The sequence below is a fragment of the Electrona antarctica genome (assembly GCF_951216825.1).
Source record: "Electrona antarctica genome assembly, chromosome: 1".
Classification (NCBI taxonomy): domain Eukaryota; kingdom Metazoa; phylum Chordata; class Actinopteri; order Myctophiformes; family Myctophidae; genus Electrona; species Electrona antarctica.
In genome coordinates, this window is record NC_136806.1 from 52,835,785 (window position 1) to 52,863,377 (window position 27,593).

Sequence of the window (27,593 nt, forward strand, 5' to 3'; positions counted from 1 at the left end):
TATTATAGCTTGTAGATCTGCTATTAGAGCTTGTAGATCGCTATTAGAGCTTGTATATCGGCTATTAGAGCTTGTAGATCTGCTATTAGAGCTTGTAGATCGCTATTAGAGCTTGTATATCGGCTATTAGAGCTTGTAGATCTGCTATTAGAGCTTGTATATCGGCTATTAGAGCTTGTAGATCGGCTAGCCTTTTTTCAAATGGATGACATTTATATGAGGGCTGAAGTAGTTAATGTATATTATTTTCTAATAATAATAAAAATGTACAAAAAAGTAACTAGTAACGAAGGTTTTCAAATAACTGTAGTGGAGTAAAAGTACAATATTTGGATCTGAGATGTAGTGGAGTAGAAGTAAAAGTACTTAAGTACAGTACTTGAGTACATGTATGTATTCAGTTACTTAGACCACTGTCTTTTAGGCAGTGTGATATTGCAGCCATGACGTTAACCCATTACCTGAGGACGATTCTACAAAATGTCTTCTAAATCATGACAGTTTTCTGAAAAACCCATGTTTCTATATCGGTGGTTCTCAAACTATTTCATGTCAAGGACCCCAAACACTATATGTAATTGACCGCCGACCCCCATCTGAAAATATGTTGTTCCAGTGACCCCTCAGAAGCAAAGATCTGAGTTAAAAACGTTGATGCTTAAAACAGCAAAAGGGGTTCCCGTCCTGAATGGGTTAATAATATCACACATTATCATCATCATCATCATTTTTGTCTTCCACAAATGCATAAATAAAGACAAAACTTGGCACTTTTCTTTTTAAATATAGTCCTCATTTTATTAACAGAGGCCAAATAAAACTCGCATTGTATTTACAAAGGAAGGCAATAAATATCTTAATAATAGTCATAAAATTACTTTTGCTTACATTTGTTTAAAAAAAAAGAGAGAGAGAGAGAGAGAAAGAAAAACATAAATGTGTCATGTTTGTTAGTAGCAACTCTTACAAAAACCCCACCAGGCAAGGAGGGTTGAATACAAACTACTGGTGAGAGAAGTAGGCTGGATTCTGTTGCCATGTGACAGTAGGAATGGTAGAAGCATAGACTTTTTTTTTTCCCTCTAGGGATTCCAAAACAAACTCAACTTCTGGCTGCCAGAACTACTGTGAGTCGTTGAAACGCTCCCCCCAGCCATGAGTCCCTGGATCAGTTCATGGTCGTCTGGGTTTGTCCGGAGGAGGAGGAGAAGTCTTAATTGTCAAACGAGGAACTATTGACTTATACTGATGAGCAATGAGGCAGTATAGTGTACCTCTGCCCCCTGCGCGTCATATTGTCTTGGTCACCGGGCCGGCCGCGTGCTTCCCAAAAGAGAATCTACACAGTATACCGAGTAAAGTTTGTTCGGACTATATGAGCCCACGTACCGTAATGGAAGTTAGGAGAGCAAGCTTTTTGGGAACCCCGGCCCGGCATTGTCTCTCCCGCATGTAACCCCATGCTGCAGCTCAAAGTGATACATGTAACCCCATGCTGCAGCTCAAAGTGATACATGTTTTAGTGATACATGTAACCCCATGCTGCAGCTCAAAGTGATACATGTAACCCCATGCTGCAGCTCAAAGTGATACATGTTTTAGTGATACATGTAACCCCATGCTGCAGCTCAAAGTGATACATGTAACCCCATGCTGCAGCTCAAAGTGATACATGTTTTAGTGATACATGTAACCCCATGCTGCAGCTCAAAGTGATACATGTAACCCCATGCTGCAGCTCAAAGTGATACATGTAACCCCATGCTGCAGCTCAAAGTGATACATGTTTTAGTGATACATGTAACCCCATGCTGCAGCTCAAAGTGATACATGTAACCCCATGCTGCAGCTCAAAGTGATACATGTAACCCCATGCTGCAGCTCAAAGTGATACATGTTTTCATGTAACCCCATGCTGCAGCTCAAAGTGATACATGTTTTAGTGATACATGTAACCCCATGCTGCAGCTCAAAGTGATACATGTTTTAGTGATACATGTAACCCCATGCTGCAGCTCAAAGTGATACATGTTTTAGTGATACATGTAACCCCATGCTGCAGCTCAAAGTGATACATGTTTTCATGTAACCCCATGCTGCAGCTCAAAGTGATACATGTTTTAGTGATACATGTAACCCCATGCTGCAGCTCAAAGTGATACATGTTTTAGTGATACATGTAACCCCATGCTGCAGCTCAAAGTGATACATGTTTTAGTGATACATGTAACCCCATGCTGCAGCTCAAAGTGATACATGTTTTAGTGATACATGTAACCCCATGCTGCAGCTCAAAGTGATACATGTTTTAGTGATACATGTAACCCCATGCTGCAGCTCAAAGTGATACATGTTTTCATGTAACCCCATGCTGCAGCTCAAAGTGATACATGTTTTCATGTAACCCCATGCTGCAGCTCAAAGTGATACATGTTTTCAAGATTAAACATGGCTTTTTCTGCTCACAGACACTCAGACTAGGTAGCATAAACAAGAGAGCCAAATGAAGTCTTCATCACTAAATAATAATAGCTACAGCTCAGTCAAGAACAGACTTCTTTTTCTTCTTTTTTTTTTTTACGTTTAGCAGTTAACACACACACATCATGCAACGGATATTCAAGTCTGATGATGACTCTGGTGTTTTTTTGCTCAAAGGTTGTGCGGTGCGTGGGTGAAGCCCAGCATCCCTATATATTCCGGGGGGGGAGGGACCAAGTTCGGCCAAAAAATAGCAGATCTACACGCTTACTACGTGTCGCTGAGCCGCGCATAGTGAGCTTGTAGATCAGGCAATTTTTGGCAATGTTTGGACAAAGTACACAGTTGTATGTTTTTGCTATAAGGCTAGAGAAGGGTCTCTAAGTGGTTAACATTGTGTGATGAGGTTGGAAGACAGTGTGGAATTATGAATCACATCACAAGCCTTCCACGGTAGTTTTTTTTTTCTCTTCTTTTTTTTCCTTCCTCCTTTTCAGTGTTTAAACAAGACTCCGCCGACGACCCACCGGCCGATGCCTGACTAGTCAAAGCATGTCGCGCTTCTTTAGCTGAATCACAGGTTGCATGAAAAAAAAAAAAAAACGTCAAGGAAATCACAGCCGCAACAGTGTGTGTCGAGCGCATTCCATCCGTGGTAGGCCACAAGTCGAGCTTAAGTTATCAACAAGGGTAGAGACAGACAGACAGACAGAGACAGGGGAGTGAGGGGAGTGGGAAGGGAGGAGGACATAAGGAAAAGAGGGAACCTGTCAAATATTGCACTCAAAGCTACACAGTTATCTTGGTAGGGCGCAGTGTCACCTGCAACCAACGCCGCCTCTCTCTCTCTTGCCATGCATCTCCATGGCGCCCGATTCCAGTGGAAAGCACGGGATCCATGTTGTCACGGGCAACGCAAACAAAAACCCAGACCAGTTATTCCAATAAATCTCTCTTAGCTGGGTGATTTTTATAACATTGCATCAGCTCCTCTGCTTCAAGCCTCATTGTCAGAACGTAAAAAAAACGAAACAAAAAAGGCCTTCAGCTTTTTGCGATTCACACGCAACGTACGCGGGGCTGAAGACGATGACGGGTTGAACATATAAGAGTTTGTTTTCTCAAAGAGGTCCTGTAAGTTTCTCCAGTATAAATAACATGACAAAACCAGCCTTAAGACAATGACATGAAATCCAGAAGAATCCAAGAGTTTTTTTTTTTAGAAACCGTTCCCAGTGGTCACTGAAATACAAAAATAAAACATCTTTGAATTGTTTTGTTCTTTTTGTTGTTGTTGTTGTTGTTGTTTTGTTGTTGTCTTTTCTTATACACAAGTGAAGTCTTTAAGGTGAGTGTGTTTTTTTTAAATTCATGTAAAAGACAAAGAAGCTTGAGATTTCCCCTCCTTTTTTTTCCCTTTCCCTTTTTCTCTTTTAATTTCCCCCAAAAAGGAAAACAGTGCTGCTGTCCCGGTCCGGTCGGTCGGTCGATCGGCCCCCCATATACACACACACACACAACACAACACACAGCGATCAGTTCCTCTTGCGGTTGGGTTTTAAGCGCCGGGCCCTTCGTGTCCGCTTAGTGACCGTGGTGAAGCGGAACTCCTCCAGCGGGTCCACCTTGCCCTTGGGGTGGCGCTTCATGAAGTGAACCTCCTGCTGCGTCTGCGTGGTCCGCGAGCCCTTCTTGGGCCGCCCCTTGCGGTTGAAGCCCAGGTACCAGCCTTTGTACTTGGCGGAGACGAGCGCCGTGTAGTTGTTCTCCAAGAACTCCTCCACGAAGACGCACTCCTGCTTCCTTCCGTCGGGCTGAAAGTAGAAGCAACGGTTCGTTAGTACAAACGGTATAGCGTGAATTAGCATGCTAACGTTAGAGCAATAGCAATATCTCTGCTGTCGGGAGGAAACCTCATAACTCCAAAATGTTCATTTTTCAGGAAATTAAAAATATATTTTTTTTCAGGAAATTAAGACAACCGTATATTTTTTAAAACAAAGCAATACAGCCTCATCAAAGTTGGTGTTGTAACTTTACATATTGCCAATTACTTCCATGAGAGGTGGTGGAGTTAGTTGCTTTAGCAGACATTTTGAGGGTCCAATGGAGTTAAGAGGTTTTGTCCAAAGCACTTTTGACTACTTTCCATTGGTTCAATCAAAAACCTCAAAAATGGAGTTATGAGGATTCCTCCCGACAGCAACGATTATGGGTTGTCATTAGACGTTGTTTCAGTGAGCGACAAAGCATAAATTAGGCGTAATAAGGGACTCTAGTAGCACAATTAATGGTAATTGGTAACATACTTGCATGGCATCAATTGCTACCAAAGCGTATGGTTTTCCCCCCAGCGCTTATTTGGCTGTGCCATGTACTGTATATACTAGCGCAGTGGTTCCCAAACTTTTGAACTCGAGACCCGAAAGAGAAATTTGAATCTCCCCGGGACCCAAACCGGTGAAAATAGCCGATCTACAAGCTCATAATATTTTCACTTCTTAAAGAAAATACAGAATGTATGGAATTTATTTAAAAAAAAAATGCTAATGTTATCTATGAAATTATTTTGAAAAAATGTCAGAATTAGTTTTTCATGTATGAAACATATTTGTTTTAATCTTTTGAAATAATAATAATAATAATTTAAAAACAGGGGGATATATACTCGAGTCGCGACCACGGCCCACAAATGGGTACCGAACCACAGTTTTGGAAACCGCGTATTAGCGCAATACGCTATCATTCCCAAAGTGTTCATGAAAGGTATGCACTATGCCAGTGCTTCCCAAAGTGGGGTCGGGGGACCCCCAGGGGTCCTTGTGGGAGTTCCAGGGAGTCCCCAGCTAAATGATATATGATAAATGATTTGGAACCAAATGGACCCTTATGGGTCTGTAACTCTGAGAGTATACAAACGGGTCCATTTGGTCCATCTCAGAGTTAAATTAACATTGATTTTACAACACAAATTGGGACCTCAGAGATAGAAATGCCATTAAATGGGGAGTCCGTACGTAGACTAATGCATCGTCAAACCGGGGCGCCTCGAAATGAAAATGGTTGAGAATCGCTGCTAGAGCCGTAGTAAAAAAACAAAATCTTCTCTTATATGGCACATATCTTTTCAAATGGGGGGGGGGGGGGGGGGGGGGGTTCGCAGGCTAATGAGTGTCAATTTGGGGGTCCTTTGACGTGACAAGCTTTGGGAACCCAGCTGTACCAGTATGCAGGACGAGAGTCAGAAAGGCATGCCAACATGTAACCACTAGCCTACAGTTACTTTCAAAGAATCACTAGGCAGGGGATGTCGTCATTATCTTGATGACATGTGAACCAATTACCCACGACTGTTCATTATTATGCCATTAGAAGCCCAGAGCGTGCCTATATAATATATGCTGCACCATACATGCCCGGCAGGCCCAGTATGGGCCACATGTATTGTTCCTATATAATTGGAAAGCCCCAGTCAATGGTAAACCCTACACAGCCGGCAACTATGGAGCATCTCTTCCATAAGACCGAGCACATTACAGAAAGGCCGGGGCCTCATGTAACCCATTTAACCCTCTGTACTTGGTCATACTAATACACTGTCACTGCATACACTCCCCCCCCCCCCCCCCCCCCCCCCCCTCTACACCAGGGGTCTTCAACAGACTACAGGGGGGGAGGTGGGGGGTAAATCTTTGTGTGATAGGAACTTTATTTTATTTACCAGGTATATTAACTAATACTTGAGCCTCAGGCATTCTGTTTTTCTGATAACTTTAGCCAATAAATTGCAGATCTACAAGGTCACGACACCGCCTCGCAAGCGTCTATTTCTGAGGTTTGATGTAGTTAGAGGGGGAAAAAAGAGCAGACCAAGTATGGAGCAGTGTTGATTTCGTCAACTAAAACTAAGACGAAAAATGTTCGTCGACTACCTTTTTTCACTGACAAACTAAATGAAATTAAATTAAATCTAAGCTATGATGACAAAAACTAAGACTAAATATATTGACAATTTCGTCAGCAAATAAAAACTAGACTAAAATGTTAGGAAGGGACTAGTGGACGAGATCCAGTATAAATAAAAGATAAGTAATTTTACACTTGGTTGCATGCTGAAAATAGCCAATCTACAAGCTCACAACGTGTCGCAGCGCAGTGTAAAATCTGCCATTACGACGGCATCAAGGCCGGCCAAAAAACATTTTAGTCGACTAAATCAACTGTAGATTTAGCCGACTAAAATATAGTCAACTAAAACTAGACTAAAACTAAAACATTCCAGGTGACTAAAATGTGACTAAAAGTAAATAAAGTATTCAAAAGACTGACTAAAACCTAAATTTGCTGTCAAAAACAACACTGGTATGGAGTGAAAGGTCAAATGTACAAAGTAGATTGTGTTGGAAACATGACTCCAACACAACACCGATGACACCAGTGCTGTCAAACAGGTCCACGAAGCTCTGTATGAAATCTATGAAAAATGTTTAATCTGCATCCAAATGTTGTAGTGCATGGGGGGGGTCCCTGCTTCATCTCTCTCTCAGTGCAGGGGAGTCCTTGGGCTGAAATACCTTGAAGACTCCGTTTTCATTTAGTTTTAGTCACATTTTAGTCACCTGGAACGTTTTAGTATTTGTCTAGTTTTAGTCGACTAAATCTACAGTTGATTTAGTCGACTAAAATGTATTTTGGCGGTCCATGATGCCGTCGTAATGACTGTTTTTACACTTGCTCCAAAGCTGATCTACAAGCTCACATCGCGTCGCAGTGCGACGCGTTGTGAGCTTGTAGATCTTCTATTTTCAGCATGCAACCAAGTGTAAAATGACTTGACTCCACTAGTCCCTTCCCAACATTTTAGTCTAGTTTCCATTTGCTGATGAAATTGTCAGTATATTTAGTCTTAGTTTTAGTCATCATAGCTTAGTTTTCATTTAGTTTCCATTTAGTTTGACAGTGAAAAAAGGTAGTCGGCAAACCTTTTTTAGTTTTAGTCGACAAAATCAACACTGCTTACAACCAATTATACACCTGCTGTGAAGAACTGCAGGTGTGGTGAAAATAGACAATCTACAAGCTCACTTGTGACTTTAGAGATTTGCTATTTTCTTTTTTTAATTATGATCATTTTTTTTATCCCACGATTGTATAACCCATGTTTTCAACCCAAGTGTCAATTGTCTATGTAATCCTGGGCTCTACACTCCTCCGCCAACATGGGGAGAGCAACGGACTGACCTCATGCTTCCTTCAATGCATGGCTGGACGTAGCGTAGCGCGTGGAAGGAACACGTTATTCCAACCAGTTCCTTTTCCGGAGATCTGCTTTATTTTCACTACTTTCATCCATTCATGAAAAATAAAAGTTTAAGCACGGAGATAAGCGGTTTCTGCCTGACGACGACGACAACAACAGCAACGATACAGTATATAAATGAGATCACACACAGGACCAAAGGAGCTCAAAAACAGCTTCTAACAGATGACCGCGATGAGAGAGCAAAAACGTGTGCGAATTAACGAAGCCCCGCCGATGCTGTCAACCATGAGTTATGAGTATATATACGCACACACGAGAAGAAGAGGAAAAAAAGTCAGGCACGTGGTGGGTGCTCAATCGCAAACGCAGTCACGTGCACGCGCTCGTTCTGGCCACCTGGTGTGTGACAAAGTGATATAATTGCAAGGGCATTCCTCCTGGGTGACCGCTAGCCCCCTACGCCCCCCCCCCCCCTCCTGCGTGACCCCTAGCCCCCCTCCTCTCCATGCATTGTGGTGATTGCAGTCGAGTAATTGACTGATCGAGTGTCAGAAGGAAGTAAGGCAAGGTTACGTAATGGAAGAATAGCTGTGAGTTTATCAAAGGGGGTTTGTTAAGGGGAGTGCGTGCATACGGCGTGCATGCTGTTCAATAAGAGTTAGTTCCCTTCTTTTAAATAGGAACCCACTTAAACCATTGCATTTAGACCTGATGTCGAAATTAGAAAAAATGTCTTCTAAATCCTGACAGTTTTCTGAAAACCCTATGTTTCTATGTCAGTGGTGCTCAATATTTCATGTCAAGGACCCCAAAACTTATATGTAATTGGCCACCGACCCCCATCTGAAAATATGTTGTTCCAGGAATTTCCCCAGAAGCAAAGATTTGAGTTAAATGAAAAAAGAATATACATTCAAAGTGTTCATTTGTGCCGCATTTTCACGATTTTTCAAAAATAGCAGACCTACCTATTTTTCAATAGCTAAAGTATAACATAATGCTTTAAAACATCAAAGGGGGGGTTCCCGTTCAGAATGGGTTAAACCCTATAGCGCAGGGGTCTTCAACGTAACGTCTTTCAGACCAAGGTACCCCTTAGATGAGAGAGAAAAGGTGGAAGGGACCCCCCCCCCCCCCCACACACTACAAATTGTATACAATTGTGCAGCAGGTTGAACTTTTAGACTTGTGTTTGACAGCGCTGTATGACATCAGCGTATGTTGGATTCATGTTATTGTGCATTTTTGAACAATTAACCACTTCCAACTGTCAGTACCTTAGTTAGTAAACTTGCCCCTGTATTTAGTCTGATCTTTTCCCCCTCAGCAAATGGCAAAATAGCAAATGCGAGGCGTTGTGAGCGTGTAGATCTGCTGTATTTGCCTAAAGTTCTCCTCAGAATAGGGATGCTGGGGTTCAAGTGGTTAATGTAAAAAAAACATCATATCACAAGAAGATTTTGTGGACCCCCTAGGGGTCCCGGACCGCCCGTTGAAGAAACCTAGTGGACCTATTCTGGGGGGACGGCGACATTTGCCATAAATAGCTGATCTACAAGCTCACAACAGCTTGTAGATGGGCTATTTTTCTGGCAAAGAGTCAAGTGAAAACAGGAGGGGGCCTAGTGTAGCGCCCAGAGGAATTCCGGTTAACCAAGTATATTGGGTTTTGAGTGGATCATTTGATATGAAAACTTGGAACGTGAATACTTGCAGAAACTTTTTTTTTTGGGAGTAATTCTGATTTTCCCAACCCCCTGAATGAATGAGAAAAACAGACACGTACCCGTCCAACTATTTTGCCCTTCTCGTTCATGCAGATGTAATGTTCACTTTCTTTCCCTTTTATTCGAATATGGCTCCCAAACGTTTCTGTCTCGACCACCAAGAGAGCTGCAAAAGAAAAAGACAAAAGCACAGTTAGTCACATAACAGCCAAAACATTGATTTTTTTGTGTTTTTTTTTTTTTCATAATTTTTATCCCACGATTTTGTAACCCATTTTTCACCCATGTGTCAATTATCTAATGTGATCCTGGGCTCTAGACACCCTCACAACCTGGGGAGAGCAACGGACTTGAACTCATGCTTCCTTCATGCCTGAATGTCCAAGTTTCTCCTTTACACCTGACAGGGGGGAGTTTCCCTGGTTGGACGTAGCGTGTGGAAGGAACACGTTATTCCAACCAGTTCCTTTCCCCTCCATCAGCTGGCCAGGGGGAGGTAGTTTAGAGACCAGGATTACTGCATGTTTTTGTGAGGGTATCTACCCTAGGGGACACGGGGAGAACATGCAAACTCCACACAGAAAGGCCCTTTTGCTAACCCTGCCTCCTCGGGTATGGACTGATGACGCGGAGGAGGGAACACACCCCCAGCGGGAATCGAACCCAGGACCTTCTAGCTGTGAGGCGACAACACTACAGACTGTGCCACCGTGCCCCCACATTGGGTTTTTTTAACACTTTCCCTACCATTCACGAGTTACACAAGTTACGTTTTCATTATTTAATTCGCGTTTTCTAATACGTCTCCTTCATCCACCTCCAGAACATGGCCCTTTTTTAACCACAACGATGACAGAGACTGGAAGGTTGGGGTTCGATCCCCGGCCGGGTCATACCAAAGACTATAACAATGGGAACCCAGTGCCTCCCTGCTGGGCAAGGGGGGCAAAAGACAAGTGTTTTTTTTGGTTTGGTTGCGCTGATAATAGCAGATCTACAAGCTCACAACGCGTCGCACTGCAACGTGTTGTGAGCTTGTAGATCAGCTATTTTCAGCATGTAACCAATCAGCCTTTATGATGCCATCAAGGCCTGCCAAAATATTGTTGTTTTTTTTACAAAATCAACTGTAGATTAAAACTAGACGAACACTGAAATATGACACACAACAAAAAATCAAAATCAACACTGCATTGCCACATCCAGGAATACAAAACGTTGGCCTGATGGTCTGAGTGACCCAAACGGTGCATCAATAAAGGTTTTGCAAGTGACGACAGTGTGCGGGACTCCCCCTTTCTTTTACTGAATATGAATAGTGCATTCATTATCTTATTAGTACTAATGGGATCTTTCACTTTTCTATATAGAACTTTTTTTCTCAGCCTGCAAAACCACCATCGAGATTCATGGACAGAATAAAACACTGGGAATAAATGATGTTCCCAGCTCTCAACATGAACAACCGGAAACTGCTCTTTTGAAAGCTACTGTCGGGTTGAGGACACATGGGGTGAGAAGAAATTCTACAATTCTACAAATGTGGAGTATTCAATTTAACTCTGAGTGTAAGAACGAACCGGGAGGGGGTACATTTACATGGGTATAGAATTTGTACCCATGTAAAGTTAGTAAATATGTTTCTATAGTAGCAGTGATACCTAACTCATCAAGACCTGAGTCATTCTACAAATGACTTCTAAATCAGAAGTTCTCACGCTTTCAAGATGTTAAAGACGTGCAAGCTCGCAACGCGACACTTAAGGACCCGCAAATATTGACGTTTGGGTCTGTACTCTGTAATAAGACCTACATAAGATAACCTTAAGATTACGTGCACTTAATGTTATATTATCAATAAAACCATAGTGATTTGCCAATTATTTGGGGGCCCCACTTGCAGTATACCCTCACACGGGCCACCCCGTTGGCCCCCCAGCCCACATTTTGAGACACACACGGGCCCCCCCGTTGGCCCCCGGCCCACAGATTGAGACACACACGGGCCCCCCCGTTGGCCCCCAGGGCCCACAGGTTGAGACACACACAGGGCCACACGTTTGGCCCCCGGCCCACAGGTTGAGACACACACGGGGCCACACGTTGGCCCCCCGGGCCCACAGTTGAGACACACACAGGGCCACACGTTGGCCCCCCGGGCCCACAGGTTGAGACACACACAGGGCCACACGTTGGCCCCCCGGGCCCACAGGTTGAGACACACACAGGGCCACACGTTGGCCCCCCGGGCCCACAGGTTGAGACACACACAGGGCCACATGTTGGCCCCCAGCCCACAGGTTGAGACACACACGGGGCCCCCCCGTTGGCCCCCGGGCCACAGGTTGAGACACACACTGATGATAAGCCGTTCTTAAACAGACACACCACAGTCAGCGGAGCGCTTTCCTTAATTTCGGGTCACAACTTTAACCCTTTGCGAGGTCATCTTTGTTTTTCTGCTTCCTTGGTCTCCCTCTCTCTCTCTCTCTCTCTCTCTCTCTCTCAAAATAAAAGGATCTGCCAAACGTTTGTGGAGTGGGTTACGAGCCCCCCCCCCCCCCGGCCCTCTCAGGATTAGGTTTCAGGTTTCCTTCAGTCTGTGTGGTGCGCTCAGCTCACTCAATCAAAAAAAAAGAAGGTTAAGATGATCCATTTGTTTAACACAACTGGCCCATTCAGTAAGGCTCAAGGCACAACGGGGGCAGGAATAATAGACGGGGCGGGGGGGGGTCTGCTTCATCCACCTCCAGAACATGTCCCTTTTTTAACCACTTGAACCATTTAAGCCTGACGTCGAAATTAAAAAAAATGTCTTCTAGATTCTGACAGTTTTCTGAAATACCTCATGTTTCTGTATCAGTGGGTGCTCCATATTTCATGTCAAGGACCCCAAAAATGATACGTATTTGGCCACCGACCCCCATCTGAAAATATGTTGTTCCAGGGACCCTCTCGGAAGCAAAGATTTGAGTTAAAAACGTCCGCTCGTGGTGGCGAGGAAAGGGCACTGATAGCACCTTTGTGTTCTCACATGGGAGAGAGACGACGCTTCACTTTGAGTAAGGAGTGTCTGTTTCATGTAAGAAAGACCTGGTTTGAAGCAGGTTTGTGATGTATAGGCTTAAGGGGGGGGGGGGGGGGGGGGGGGCTTGTAAAAGCCTCGCTTATACGTTGCTTGTGCGCCGCCAGTGTCGCACGGTGGGAATAGCCGAGCTAGCTCACAGCGTGCTGCGGCGTTGGCGCGCTGGGATGTTAGGGTTCGCTACACCAGTGGGTCCCACACTTTTTCATGTCAAGGACCTCCATATTGACACTAATTATCCCATGGACCCCCGTTTGAAAAGACATGCCAGGGACCCCCATAAGAGAACATTTTTACGGCTCTAGCAGTGATTCTCAACCAGTTTAATTTCAAGGACCCTCCAGTTTGACATGCATTGGTCTATATGGACCTCCATTTAATGGCATTTCTACCTCTTGGAACCCAATTTATATTGTAAAATCAATGTTAATTTGATGGACCCTAACGGGTCCATTTGGTTCCATTTGTACACTCTCAGAGTTACAGACCCATAAGGGTCCATTTGGTTCCAAACTATCATTTAGCTGGGGACCCCCTGGAACTCCCTCAAAGACTCCCACAATGCCTGTAAATCAGGCATTGTGGAGGAGGGGGGGGAGGGGGTAATCTTTAGGCCATCAAGTTGTGACAATAATGTCACCTGTCTCAAAAGCACAAGGCGTTACACTATTAATCTTTAAAATTAAAAATGTAATATGCCTCCGCCCCCTCCATCTGAAAATATGTTGTTCCAGGGACCTCTCCCCAGAAGCAAAGATTTGAGTTAAAATGTTCACTCTGTAATAATATATATTTAAAGATTTGAGGCACATTTTCACGATTTAAAAAGAAATAGCAGACCTACAAGCTCGTAGCGCAGCACTCGGTGCCGCGCTATGAGCTTGTAGGTCTGCTATTTTTCAATAGCTATAAAGTATAATGCGAAAATGGAAGCCATCGTTCTCACGATAATAAAAATCTAAACATTTTTGTAAAAAAATCTTGTTTAAAAAAGATTGCCTAACGATGATGTCACTGGTAGACAGGTTTCTGAACTTCCCACAGCCCTCCTATGAGACACAGACTGAGTAGAAACAAATGGTGCCATTTTATCATGATTTTTAGTGAGTATATGTTGAAAAGTGGTGAAGTGGTCCTTTCAAAAAAAGAAAAGAAAAGAAAAACATTATGTAAAAAAAAAAAAAGAAAGAAAATGTGAGTCATTTTTTCACCGGTGCTTTTTAGTTTTAGGCTAGTTCTAAAGCCATCCTTTGAGACTCACCAGCCAGAACATGGCTGACTCCATTCTTTTCTCTTTGGTTGTGCACTGATGAGAGACATATATAGCTCTACTCCTGCTCGCCTTGGTGGAAATGATTACAGTTTAGACTCGTACATGTAAAGAATTTCCATGGCCTAATTTCTTCCTAATCCTCTTTCCGAACTATACACATACTCTTCTTGAAATAAACGGTAAAAAGGTGTGATCCCTGAACATGAATGCCATCTCAGTCAGGTTTGTTTTTTTATTCTCGCGTATAGCGTAGCCAGACAACTATATTCCACCATCTCTGAATGCTACATAGAGTTCTGGAAATACGATTAACGGAGGGCTGTCATTTGGCGTTTGTGAAAATATATTTTAAAATATCTTTACATTTTATATCCATTTTAATTATATATTATTTATATGTCATGATAAATGTGCGCGCCTGTAAAGACCAGCTCAGTGGCCTTGTGGTTAGAGTGTCCGCCCTGAGACTGGGAGGTCGGGGTTCAATCCCTGGCCGGGTCATACCAAAGACTCTAAAAATGGGACCCAGTGCCTCCCTGCTTGACACTCAAGCAGGCATCACTTCTAATGACCCATTAAAACCAGGAAAGTATCTGTCATTTTAGATTTTCTTTGGCTATTCAAAAAAAAAAGCTGATATACAAGGTCATATTGCCACCAATATTTTGTACTTTTACTCAAGTAATTTATTTCTACATTGCATGTTGGATCTGCTCCTGCTCAAGCTCTGACAAGCAATTGTGTTTCTCTACAGTCGCTTGTAAAATATTGGTAGTTGCGGGTTGCCTTTATTTGGGGATGGGGGGGGGGTTCTGAAGTGTAGTTGTTATTTGGGCTTGCTTCCTCATGTTGTTTACCGTAAAACCGATGGTTCTCAAACATTTTCAGGTCAAGGACCCTCAAATATGTCCGTGGACCCTTATCTGAATAAAAATGTGTGCCAGGGACCCCATAATACTAGATTTGTTTGTTTAAAAAATATATATATATACCCATAGGTTTCAGTTTTTTCCCCCAACGTCTTTTTGAAAATAGCAGATCTACAAGATCCCAACACAGGACATCGCAATGCATTGTGAGCTCGTAAAACGGCACAGAAGTGCCTCCACTATCTCTTTGATCTCTCTCTGATGGGGCTGAATTCCTCCCCAGATTTTGAGTCACACATACTGTCATAAATGCAGTATGTCATAAATACAGTATATAGTAGTGTATAGACGGAAGACGACCCACATCATAGATGACTGTCGTCGTATACAGTACAGTAGGCCGGGCCACATGAAGTCCCAGATTTACGTTGGAGCATAATAAATATTTCAATCAATCAATCAGCCACGCCGTTAGATTAGATTATCTTTTTGCTATATATATCCATATGATTTATGCATTTTGTAAAATGCAATTTGTCGGAACTACAGAACTACAGAAAATAATTCCACACGTCATTCTAAACCCAGTCTAGTGGGAACCAAACGCAACACGACACCAGAACACGATACTTTTTTTGTTTTCTATATAAACCGGAACACAGGGCTCGGTTTGAGAATGAACACGCCGGCTTTCCTCCGCGGTGGAAAGCCTTGAAAGTGTTTTAAGCAAGTGTTACAAGCTCGTAGCACGCCACCGAGTGGCGCGCTACGAGCTTGTAGGTCTGCTATTTTTGAAAAATCGTGAAAATGTGGTCGAAATCTTTGAATATATATTCTTTCAGGGCGAACGTTTTTAACTCAAATCTTTGATTCTGGGGGATCCAACATATTTTCAGATGGGGGTCGGTGGCCAATTTATAATTTTAGGGGTCCTTGACATGAAATAGTTTGAGAACCACTGACATAGAAACATAGGGTTTTTCAGAAAACTGTCAGGATTTAGAAGACATTTGTAGAATCTGGTGTCAGGTCAAAATGGGTTAAACCTGCACACTCGTGAGGTGACAACAAAGTTGAAGTTTGAGGTCACCAGGGCTGGACTGGCCATAGGACGTACCGGGCATATTCCCGGTGGGCCACGACCGTAGGGGACCGCCATGATATATATATTTTTGACAGGCAGGCAGGCCAATATGGCGGCAGGCCACCAGGAAAGGTCCGGGCGTGCTGCAATTCTGCCAGTGCTATCATGATGATTTCACTGTACCTGTATCAGTGAGTGACAAATAAACCCTCTTCTATCTTGAATCCTTTTGCCAGCATCATTCTTGTGAGAGCAACAAAGGGTTGTGTTACAGTTGTCTGTTGGTTTGTATCATTTAAGTTGTTCTGTAAAAGTAGTGGTATTAGGGCTTGTTTGTTTGTGTGTGCCTCGACGGAGCGGGCTGTATAGTTTCTGCTATCTGCTCGCTGGTTGTGGTGACCGGGCCGAATTTTTTCTCCCAGTCCAGCCCTGGGGGACACTATAGTGGTTTGTAAGCAGACGTAACACCGCTTGCACCGCTTATCTATCTGATAATAAGGTAACGCGGTAGAAGTATAGCCTATATATCCCGTACCATACTTGCCGCCATCATCTCCGTTGGCGTTGACTCTCTTGCCCAGGATCTGCACGTGCTTGCCCGTGGTCCGGCTGTACAGCTGGTAGATTCTGATCTGCTTCCGGCTCAGGTCGTCGGGGTTCCGCGTGTGGTTCTCGATGTAGAACCTGAAGTCCGCAGGGCTCTGCTGAGACTCCTGGTGTTGGGAGGGTTGAGAGAGAGAGAGGTAGAGAGAGAGGTAGAGAGAGAGAGAGGGGGGGGGGGGGCAGGGAGAGATGTGATACAGGCAGTGGTGGGAAGTACTTTTACTTAAGTACAATTTTGAGGTATTTGTACTTTACTTGAGTATTTCCAATTTCCAGTACTTTTACTTCTATCACTACAGCTCAGAGCCACAATTTGTACTTTTACTCCACCACAATTATTTCAAAATTTTAGTTACTAGTTACTTTGGCGATTTTATTTTTGATTAGAAAACCTACATTAACCACTTCAACCCTATACATTTCGGCCATTTGAAAATAGCCGATCTATTTTCAATAGATTTTGTACACATTTTGAACTTGTGAAATGGGACATTCTGCAATATGAGTACTTTTACTTTTAGTACTTTAAGTACATTTTGATTCCGATACTTTTGTGCTTTTACCGAAGTGCCATTTTCAAATTCCGTACTTTCACTTGTTGTGACAAAGTACTTCTAAATTGCAGTATTGGTACTTTTTACTTAAGTAAAACAATTGAGTATACTTTTTCCCACCACTGGATACAGGTGTTGATAGTAATGTTGTGCCGTGTCTTATTATTTTTATGGGCCCTCTCTGTCAAGACATTCTGCTCCGGGGGAACTGGGAGAGCAAGAGATAACATCCTGGAAATTGTTAGCTGCAGCATTTAAGCGTTGTTCTCTCGCCTTTTTTACTGGCACACTTCATCTGCGTTATACGTTTACAAGCCCAACTGTCCTACAAAATACATTTTAATGAAGTCACCCATGTGAGTTAAATGAATCTCAGTGATTAACCCATTTTGGGCGGGAACCCCTTTTGGTGTTTTAAGCATTATGTTACACTTTAGCTATTGAAAAATAGCAGATCTACAAGCTCGTAGCGCGGCACCGAGTGCCGCGCTACGAGCTTGTAGGTCTGCTATTTTAGAAAAATCGTGAAAAATGTGCCTGAAATCTATATATATATATATATTCTTTCAGATGGGGGCCCGCAGCCAATTTGAGGTCCTTGACATGAATACGTTTGAGAACCACTGACATAGAAACATGGGGTTTTTCAGAAAACTGTCAGGATTTAGAAGACATTTGTAGAATCGTTCCCAGGTCAAAATGGGTTAAGTGCAAAAGCTTCTACTTTTGCACTTAACCCCCCTCCTCTCTTCCTTTCCGTAACACCCACTGTTGCATACTTTGTATCGAGACAGGCGGCTATATTCACTAGTGCGTATACAGTATGCATGCCCCGGGGTGATATTGAGAAACCCTAGTATTCCATTTCCACAAGCAAGGCAAGCCACTAGCAATTATACACCTGAAGCATCCAGGCCTGTCGCACTATCATCAAACAAATATCTGCCCGCGGGTGAAGCACGAGTCCATAAATTAGGAGTCGCAGCAGGAATATATGTGTGGCTATGATGGGAAAGAGACATCTCTCATACCACGCCGCATACCGCACGGCTGTCGAGTCATACCAATGCTCCTCTTAAAATTCACCGGTCCGGGTTCTCACACAGCACAGAAGAGTGATCTTAGGTCTAAATGTAAAAAAGAAAAAAAAAAAAAAAAAAGCGGAAACCACTGACATGAACACAATGTAAGAATGCACGCTGCATGTGACCGCAGCCTGCCGTGGAACCGTAAGGTAAGGTATACTTTCAAGAAGCCCCTGGAATCTCTGCTCAGGCCAAGATCCCGTTTCTCCAGCTGTACGGCGTGGTAATTGCACAGTAATGGCTTTTTATGTGGCTGCTCTCAGGTGGCTAATTATATACACATTACATAGCCCGGGCTCCTTGTTATCCCATTCTGGACGGGGAACCCCTTTTGGTGCTTTTAAAAGCATTATGTTATGCTTTAGCTGTTGAAAAATAGCAGATCTACAAGCTCATAGCGCGGCACCGAGAGCTGCGCTACGAACTTGTAGGTCTGCTATTTTTTGAAAGATCGTAGAAAATGTGGCGCAAATCTTTTGATTTGAGTATATATTCTTTCAGAGTGAACGTTTTTAACTCAAATCTTTGCTTCAACATATTTTCAGATGGGGGTCCGGGGCCAAATACAGATAATTCTGGGGCTCCTTGACATGAAAAAGGTTGAGTACCACTAACATGGGTTTTTCAGAAAACTTTTAGGATTTAGAAGCCTTTTTTTTTTAAAGAATCGTCCTCAGGTCAAAATGTATTATTCTAACCTCAGCAAATTAATGACATTTTAGTCGAACACGATGGGAAATTACAGGCACGGCAGAACAAATCTTTAAACACCAGAAAAAGAGGAAAACAAACGACCCGGTGGATTCCGAGGAGCCCCAATCTGCATGGCCATCTTGGCCCCTATAGCGTGGCTGTACTCTGAACCAAACATCGTCCATGTATGCGATATGCATTATGTATTATTGACACCCAACACACAATGCTATGCCTGCCAGGCAGTGAAGAGAACTCCACACTTTCACACAACCATAGAACTGACTTTAACGCATGTAATAGTTTTGTGAAACCCCTATATGTTTCTATGTCAGTGGTTCTCCAACAGTCTGTTCTCAAACATTTTCATGTCAAGGAGCCCCAAAAATATATGTATTTGGCCGCCGACCCCCATCTGAAAATGTGTTGTTAAAATATGAGTTAAAAATGTTTCCTGTGATAGAATATATATTCAAAGATTTGCGCCACGTTTTCTAAGATTTTTCAAAAATAGCAGATCTACAAGCTCATGATCTTAAAACACCAAAAGGGGTTCCCGCCCCAAAGTGGGTTAAGCAGGGTCTGGGTTTTGAACGGCTTTAATCTGAATCTCAATGTTAATCCGTTTATCGGATCTGAATCCTTTCGAATACTGTGTCAAATCTTTTTTTTTTTGGTTAAGCGCCAGGACATTATTTTATTCTTCATGTGAAATAATCCATGGAGCTTTTAGTACACTTTTAGTACAGACTTGCGGTGATTCGCAAAGATATTAATTTAACTTGCTGAGTTCATCATCGCGTAATTGTCCTACTGGGAAGCAGCTCTGAAATGGAATGGGCTATCGAACCCCAACCCTGTTTTTTATAGAATCAAAATAACTCGAAGAACCATTGATGCATTCTTACAGAAGTCATAGGGTTTAAGTAGGATGTTAAAAATATATATTTGGGTTGGTGTTTAACTATCCAGAAAAGCAGATGTCATGTTAATGTCACACTATTTCTTGCTGTATTTGAGCTGCAAAGGCAGATATAGATGGGTGGTTGCATTCTGTCTCCCTGCTCTTCTATTGAGACACGTAGATTGTGTCAAAGGTCATCACGTCTCACCTAGACACAGGACCAATCAAAGGTCACGTCTCACCTAGACACAGGACCAATCAAAGGTCACGTCTCACCTAGACACAGGACCAATCAAAGGTCACGTCTCACCTAGACACAGGACCAATCAAAGGTCACGTCTCACCTAGACACAGGACCAATCAAAGGTCACGTCTCACCTAGACACAGGACCAATCAAAGGTCACGTCTCACCTAGAGACACAGGACCAATCAAAGGTCACGTCTCACCTAGACAAAGGACCAATCAAAGGTCACGTCTCACCTAGACACAGGACCAATCAAAGGCCATGTCTCACCTAGACACAGGACCAATCAAAGGTCACGTCTCACACAGTTGTTGACCTGATCCCCTGAGCAAGCAGGCGGGCTCTAGTAGCTCAATGGTAAAGATGACAGCACTTACACAGGAGGAAACCAGGTTCAAATCCCGGGTAGAAGAGAAAGGTTACATAGTGCAGCTTGAAGGGCATTACGTGTGCACGCTTCCTCTCATAATATATATCCTGTACACGCAACACAACATGCGTCGAACCATCCATTGTCACGAGGGCAGTGTTTTACACATTGACTGTGTGAAACAGAAGTCCTGTTTGAAAACGGCACTTCTCATGAGGCAGTATAGAAGATTATCTGTTTGTCAAGGTGTCCAGCAGCACTTTTTTTTTATTATTTACTTTTCAAAAATTATGGCTATCTACCACCATTTACATATGTATTACTAACACTTAGTTAACATAGTGAGTTTTAAACGCTGTACATTTTTAAATGCTATACTTCTTGCGCTGTGGTGTCGTGCACTAAAATATATAAGGTCTCACAGCGCACGCCGCGATGCGTCGCAAAAAAACGTGAAGATCGGCTATAATTGGCGTGCGACGCTGGCGCGCGACTAAGTACAAATCGCCCTTTAGTTACACCCCTTTGTCGATCATGGTGCCTTTACAAAGCCAAAGTCTTAAGTCCAACAAGCAAAAAAACATGGCCTAGCTGGGCTGCTGAGGGATTTATCCTAAATCTCTCCATCTCTAAACAAACAGTGAGGTGTGTTTGGTAGACAGTTGCATTTCACGTTGAAAAGGCAAGCCTAAGCACATGGCTGAGGGAAGCACAAACGACAACTTTTTTTTCAGGTGTTTTTTTTCCCCTCTCTCTCTTTTTATCGACCTGTCTCCTCTCTTCAAAGCCCACAGGATGAAAATGGATATGGTTGAAACTTCAAAAGTCTGGCACTCGTGTGTTTGCTGGGGAAAGCTTAGCCATGTCGTTGCATCTCTAAGATACACCTTTGCTATCTGCCTGACACGCCAGCGAAACACGCCATTCACACAGGGGCATACCACGTTGCCACAGATATGCACATGCTGACGTGCACACACGAATGCAAACACACGCACGCATGCACGCACGCGCGCACACGCGCAGGCACTGATACATTACACACATGCACTCGACACATGCACGCACAGACACACGCATGCACACGCATATGTGTGTGCACACAAATGTTCCCATCTCGGTGCTCCGCTGTGGTTTTGCTCCTGTTTCTGCTCATGACCACAGCACAATATGTCAGAGTCATTACCAAGACAAGAGCTCCAACAAGGCACACAACAGAGCCAGTGTCAAAGCACACATTAATGGATCATTTATCTTATGAAATATTTAGACTTGTCTCCTCGTCTGAAAGCTTGTGTGTGTGTGTGTGTGTGTGTGTGTGTGTGTGTGTGTGTGTGTGTGTGTGTGTGTGTGTGTGTGTGTGTGTGTGTGTGTGTGTGTGTGTGTGTGTGTGTGTGTGTGTGTGTGTGTGTGTGTGTGTGTGTGTGTGCGTGCGCGTGCTTTGTCTGTAAAACACTTTGTGACAATGCTGTCACGGTTAAAGCACTTTGAATAAAACCTTCACGGGGCAAAGAAACACCTTTGACATCATGATAATACATAAAGATCAAATACACGTCCTTCAATATTACATTATGCCCATGTGTGGTCGGCCGTTATATCTCTTTCATATTCCTTAAGAATCCAAAGAGACGTTTCGATGCACATACTTCCATAATTCCTGTCTTAATTAATGAGAGAAGAGGTCAGTGAATTGGCACAGCCTGGGAAACTCCAGCACTGTCTGCGCACTTTTCTAACCTGTCAGAAGATAGATGTCGTTGCTGTCAGGCAGAAACCTAGCTCTCATCTCCATAATATTTAAACTTTTTTTTTAAAGATGGAGTGCCACAATTTTTGTATTTTTCCAGTTTTTCATGTGTCTATGAGGTGACAGTACTTCATTAGACACCCTGGAGTCGTTGTTATGTGCAATGATGTCTTCCCTTTGTATTTAGGGTTTCTTCCTGGAGGCTGAAACCTTGACAGTCAAACGTGCCAATGAAAAAAGGTGGATCACCACCCATCAGGCAAACCAGGCATATACTTAATGAACTGGTGGGGGTGCCCACATAAAAACGACATTTTAACAAATACTGTACACTTTTTTGAAAAACGTCTTCCTCCTTATATAACAATAAGACCTGACGATCATGTTTTAGGGTGGAAAAGAATCATGGCACTCCATCTTTAATTTTAAACAGCCTACTTGATCACACAGAAGCATCAAAAGTAGCAGGTCCGTTTTGAGCTGCTACTTCACCAGACAATCAAATTATAGGCTGATTTTATTCCGTTAGGTCAAAGACGACCAACTGACTAGTGTTTTTGTTTTGTTTGTTTTGTTCTATTTTGTAAAAACATTTGATCATGAATGATTCTAATTCTAATTATGGGATGCTGAGAGGGGGGGAAACGTGAAGAATGGTCAGATGATGAAGAAGATTTACATCTAGTGTGTATAAATTGGGGGTCCCGTAGATAGAAATGACATTAAATGGGGGTCCGTCCGTAGACTAATATGCATGTCAAACTTGGGGTCCTTGAAATTAACGGGTTGAGAATGACTGCTAGAGCCGTAAAGATCTTCTCTTATGGGGGTCCCTGGCATATCTCTTCAAATGGGGGGCCGCGGGCTGATTAGTGTCAATTTGGGGGTCCTTGACATGAAAAAGTTTGGGAACCACTGTGTTAAAGGACTGACTGTCAGTGGTGGAAAGTAATTAAGTACATGTACTCAATAGTAGTGTACTTAAGTATAATCTTGTGTTATTTTTTTTTTTACTTTAGTGGAATATTTCCAATTTTCAATACTTTTACTTAAATGGTGCATTTATATAGCGCCTTTATCCAAGGCGCTTTACATAGATTGTGCATTACATTCACCCATTCATTCACACACATATTCACACACCGATGGCGGGGGAAACCATGCAAGGCACCAACCTGCACATCGGGGAGCAATTAGGGGTTCAGCGTCTTGCTGAAAGACGCTTCGACGCTAACTCTGGGGGAGCCCGAACTGGGAACCTCATGGTTCCCTACTGGCTGTAGCGGTAGAGGCCACTCTACCGCTGATCCATTGACGCCCACACTACTCCACTAAAAATCTCTGAGGAAAATATTGTACTTTTACTCCACTACAATTATTTGAAAACTATTTGTTACTAGTTACTTTTTAGATTTAGATTTTTAATACTAAACATACATCAACAACGTCAGCTCTATATACATATTTCAGCGATTTGAAAATAGCCAATCTACAAGATCTGCTATTTATGAATATATATATATATATATATACAACATTTATGAAAGTAGTGGGTCTCACTCAGTGGGAGGAGGGAGTTGACTTGTTTCTCTCTCTCTCTCTCTCTCTGCATGTCATAATGAACAAACGTTTCGGCTATCCAGACCCTGGCGAAGGCTGGACAGCTGTAACGTTTGTCCATTCTGACATGTAAAGTATAATAACTTTTTTTTTTTAAACGTAAACTCACTGTTGCCAGTCTGACTGCGACCCACTATTTTTATAAACACAATTCATGTCAAAAATCCCCCAGGAGGAAGTTACTAATGTTACTCTGGAGAAGGGAAGTCTGGATCTCTCTGGTGGAGCTGTTGCCCTCGCGACCTGACTACGGATAAGCGGTTGAAGATGGATGGATGGATGGATGGATGTTAAAAAAAAAACGGAACACCACATGAGGCATATAATGATGAAGTACATGTAACTTATAATAGGTTAGAAGCACTGCACCTTACATTATTCTTGATACGGGAAAAACAAGCCCAAATAAACAGTCTTAACAGTATTAGTCTGCAGGGACGTGCAGAGAGTGTTAGAGGGGCAGGGGCTGAACTCCCATATAAAGAGGGCACTTTTGGACTAAATTAGCAAAAATAGCAGATCTACAAGCTCTCAACGCGTCACGCTGCGACGCGTTGAGAGATCAGCTAGATCAGCTATTTTCGGGTGCAACCCAGCACTCTTTAGCTAGTGGAGATGTGTGGTGTACAACATGGATTTCTAAACAAATTTGTCCAACACAAAATACTGTGTTCATGTTCAGGAGACTTCGGAAAAAAAGCCATTCTCCTGAACGCTGCCATAGAAAGGAGTGGCATTTGCATTTCTTTCACCGTAGCAAATGCTGCATTCATGGTCTGGAAAGGGCAGTTGTTTTACGGTGAAAGGGCAGGGGCTGAAGCCCCCTTTGATGTCTATGTGTGCACGTCCCTGTTAGCCTGGAAATCAGACAAATCTGCCCCAGGAAAAAAATGAATATAATGTGCAGGAGATTGTGATATTAGTCTGGCCATGCCAGGCTATATAACAGGGGAAAACTACTGTATAGTTTGCCTAATAGTTTTCCTGCCAAAAGCAGTTTGTTTAGAAGAGTTTAGTAGCATTGTGTGCTGTAATTTGGTTGTTTATGAATATACATCATCATCATCACCACCACAGTGATTGTGACACATTCCCCACTGAACAGCCAATACAGTGGTATAAAAGTATATTATTACAGTGGTAATAAAGTATATTTACTCTACTACTAGTATACTTAAGTATAATTTTGAGGTATTTTTGAGTGTACTTTTTACTCCACTGCAATTTTTACTTTACATTGATGTGACCATGATATTTTGAGGCATTGTGAGTTTGTAGATCTGCTATTTTCAAAAGATTTGGACACCTTTTATGAATTAGAAAACTTGAAATAGAACATTGACATTGGCTGCATAATAAATAAGTAGCCTTTCTACTTTTGGTATACATTTTTTTTATACCAATAGGTTTTACTTGTAATAGAGTATTTCCACATTGCAGTATTGATACTTTTACTTATTGTGTTATGTTGTTATGTTAAAGCTTTTCCTACCGCTGCCAATACATGTCCAAACGATCAGTGTTGTTTTTGGCAGCAGATTTTGATTTTAGTTTTAGTCATATAGTCTCTTCAATAGTTTTCATTTAGTTTCAGTCACATTTTTGTCACCTGGAAAAGGCTGGAATGTTTTAGTGTTAGTCTAAATAGTGTTAGTGTTTTAGTGTTAGTCGACACTAAATATCGTACGATTTTAGTCGACTAATCTACAGTTGATTTAGTCGACTAAAATGTATTTTGGTGGGCTTTGATGCCATCGTAATGACTGCTTTTACACTTGCTGAAAATAGCCGATCTACAAGCTCATATGCGACACGTTGTGAGCTTGTAGATCGGCTATTTTCAGCATTCAAACCAAGTGTAAAATGACTTATACTGGATCTCTTGTCCACTAGTCCCTTCCTAACATTTTAGTCTAGTTTTTATTTGTTGACGAAATTGTCAGTATATTTAGTCTTAGTTTTAGTCATCATGGCTTAGTTTTCATTTAGTCGTTTTTTGTCCGTGAGAAAAGGTAGTCGACGAACATTTCTCGTCATAGTTTTAGTCGACGAAATGCAAACGATCCAACATCAAATAAAAGGAAGACCTTAAAAGTGGTGCATTCCATTGAGCCAACAGTATAAAGGCTATCATTGTTGAATGGTATCGCCCTTATGTTTATTTATTTAGCTATATGTTCATTATTTGACAGATAACGTACAGCCTATATGTGCAGCCTGCAAGTACAGGCTATTTGACATAGTTTGGGAGATCACGTTTTCAATGTGTATAGCTGGCAGCTGCCATGGGTATAGTATATGGATATACTTAATTACACAATCCTGCATTTACGCAATAAAACTAAGCCTTCACCAGTAGCCAGGTCTAAACTCTAAAGCAATAGTATAGGCCGCCTATAGCCCAGGGGTGCCCAAAAGGTAGATCACATATAGGCTGTGCAAGTATAGACCACATGACATGCTCCTAAAATATATAATATAATACAAAAAACTATTTTTGGCATCTTCCATGCACTTGAATGATAAGGTGACTTGATTGATTGACATACAAAATGACATGTCAGCTCAATCCCACAAAGCAATACATTGTTTTGACAAACGTTACAAAGTTATAATATATATATTAAAAAAACCTATACCAATTTCATTTTGCCCTTCTATTTCCCATTCTACATGTGTTTGTCTTGTATATCTAACGCCTCGGGTAACTGTTTTATTTTCAGCATATGTTTTGGGGTGGGTATAGATCTTGTTAAGCTGGTCAGTTTAAAAGTAGTTCTCGGGTCAAAAAAAGTGTGCATGGGCACCGCCCTGGCCTATAGCCTATAGGCCTATAGGCTTTATAGTCTACTATTTTCGTTAGTTTTTGCAGAATCATAATTCTATTTGAGCATACATGTCTGAGAAGAAAATAAAATGTGTGAATACTCAAGCGAATACATAGTCTCTATATCTTTCATCTTTGACAAATAAGCTTAAAAAAAACTCCCCCGATGCTTGTCAGAATATAGCCTAGCCTGCTATAAGCACGTGCGCGCACGCACACACACACACACACACACACACACACGCGCGCGCGCGCACGCGCGCATGCACACACACGAACGCACGCACACACACACACACGCACAAGGGAATTGGAACGTGAACGTAAACATACCTGTAGCTGGAAATAGAGTACCAGAAAATGTAAACACCTAGTGAGAGAGAGGGGGGGGGAGGAGAGAGTAGGGAGAAAAGGGAGGAGGAGAGTGAATCACAGGCAATTACATGGAGCATAAACGCAGTCTCTATACCTGCGTGACAGCAATGCACAAAATAATACGAAGCTTTTGGCGACTTCTATTGGTAAGAATGCATGCTCTAAAAGCTGCGAAGTGTGCGTATGGAAAGGAAAGGAAAGCACACATCATGATATCATGAAACACACTTACAGGTATATGAACCGGGAGGGCAGGAGAGACATGTTGTTGAGTCGCAGAAATCCACCTGTTTGCACAGATTTGGAGTTGAGCCGGCGGGCTGAATAATGGTCCCCCTCCTCCTCCACCACCACCTCCAGCTCCGTGTTATCACAGAGCTGAGTCCTGCTCCGGCGGCGGCGGCGCGTCCGACTCCCGGTGAAACACACACAGATCCCCGGAGAGCAGCAAGGTCACGCACCGATGATGATGATGCCACATTTATATAGCTCCTTCCGTGCGAGGGGAAAAAGTATCCACAATAATGATTTCTTTAATTTGTTTATTTTTTATTTTATGCGCAAATATCTCCTCCTCGATCTTGTCCGTTTCTTCCCACGGGCGGCGAATCCCCGATCCCACCGTATAAAAGGTTGCAGAAGTATTGCCAACTTTGCCCAAGCAAAAAAAAGAAGCGTGGATTTAATTTAATAGCGCTACAAGAAAAGAAAAAAAACTGAATAAAAGAAATTAAAGAATCCTCTTTGTTGTTTAAAAGATAGAGACAAATCCTTTTTTAAGGCT

The 27,593-nt window shown here is 42.5% G+C and overlaps 1 protein-coding gene across 1 annotated transcript; it reads right to left on the reverse strand.

Annotated features, from left to right (window-relative positions):
* Window positions 1-4,016: 4,016 nt before the first annotated feature.
* Window positions 4,017-27,073, reverse strand: fgf24 (fibroblast growth factor 24; the record flags this gene model as incomplete). Its single annotated transcript, XM_079509067.1, has 5 exons — window positions 4,017-4,295; window positions 9,531-9,637; window positions 16,318-16,495; window positions 26,768-26,804; window positions 27,042-27,073. 5 exons carry the CDS (start codon window positions 27,071-27,073, stop codon window positions 4,017-4,019), a joined length of 633 nt encoding a protein of 210 aa, XP_079365193.1.
* Between the last annotated feature and the right edge of the window lie 520 nt (window positions 27,074-27,593).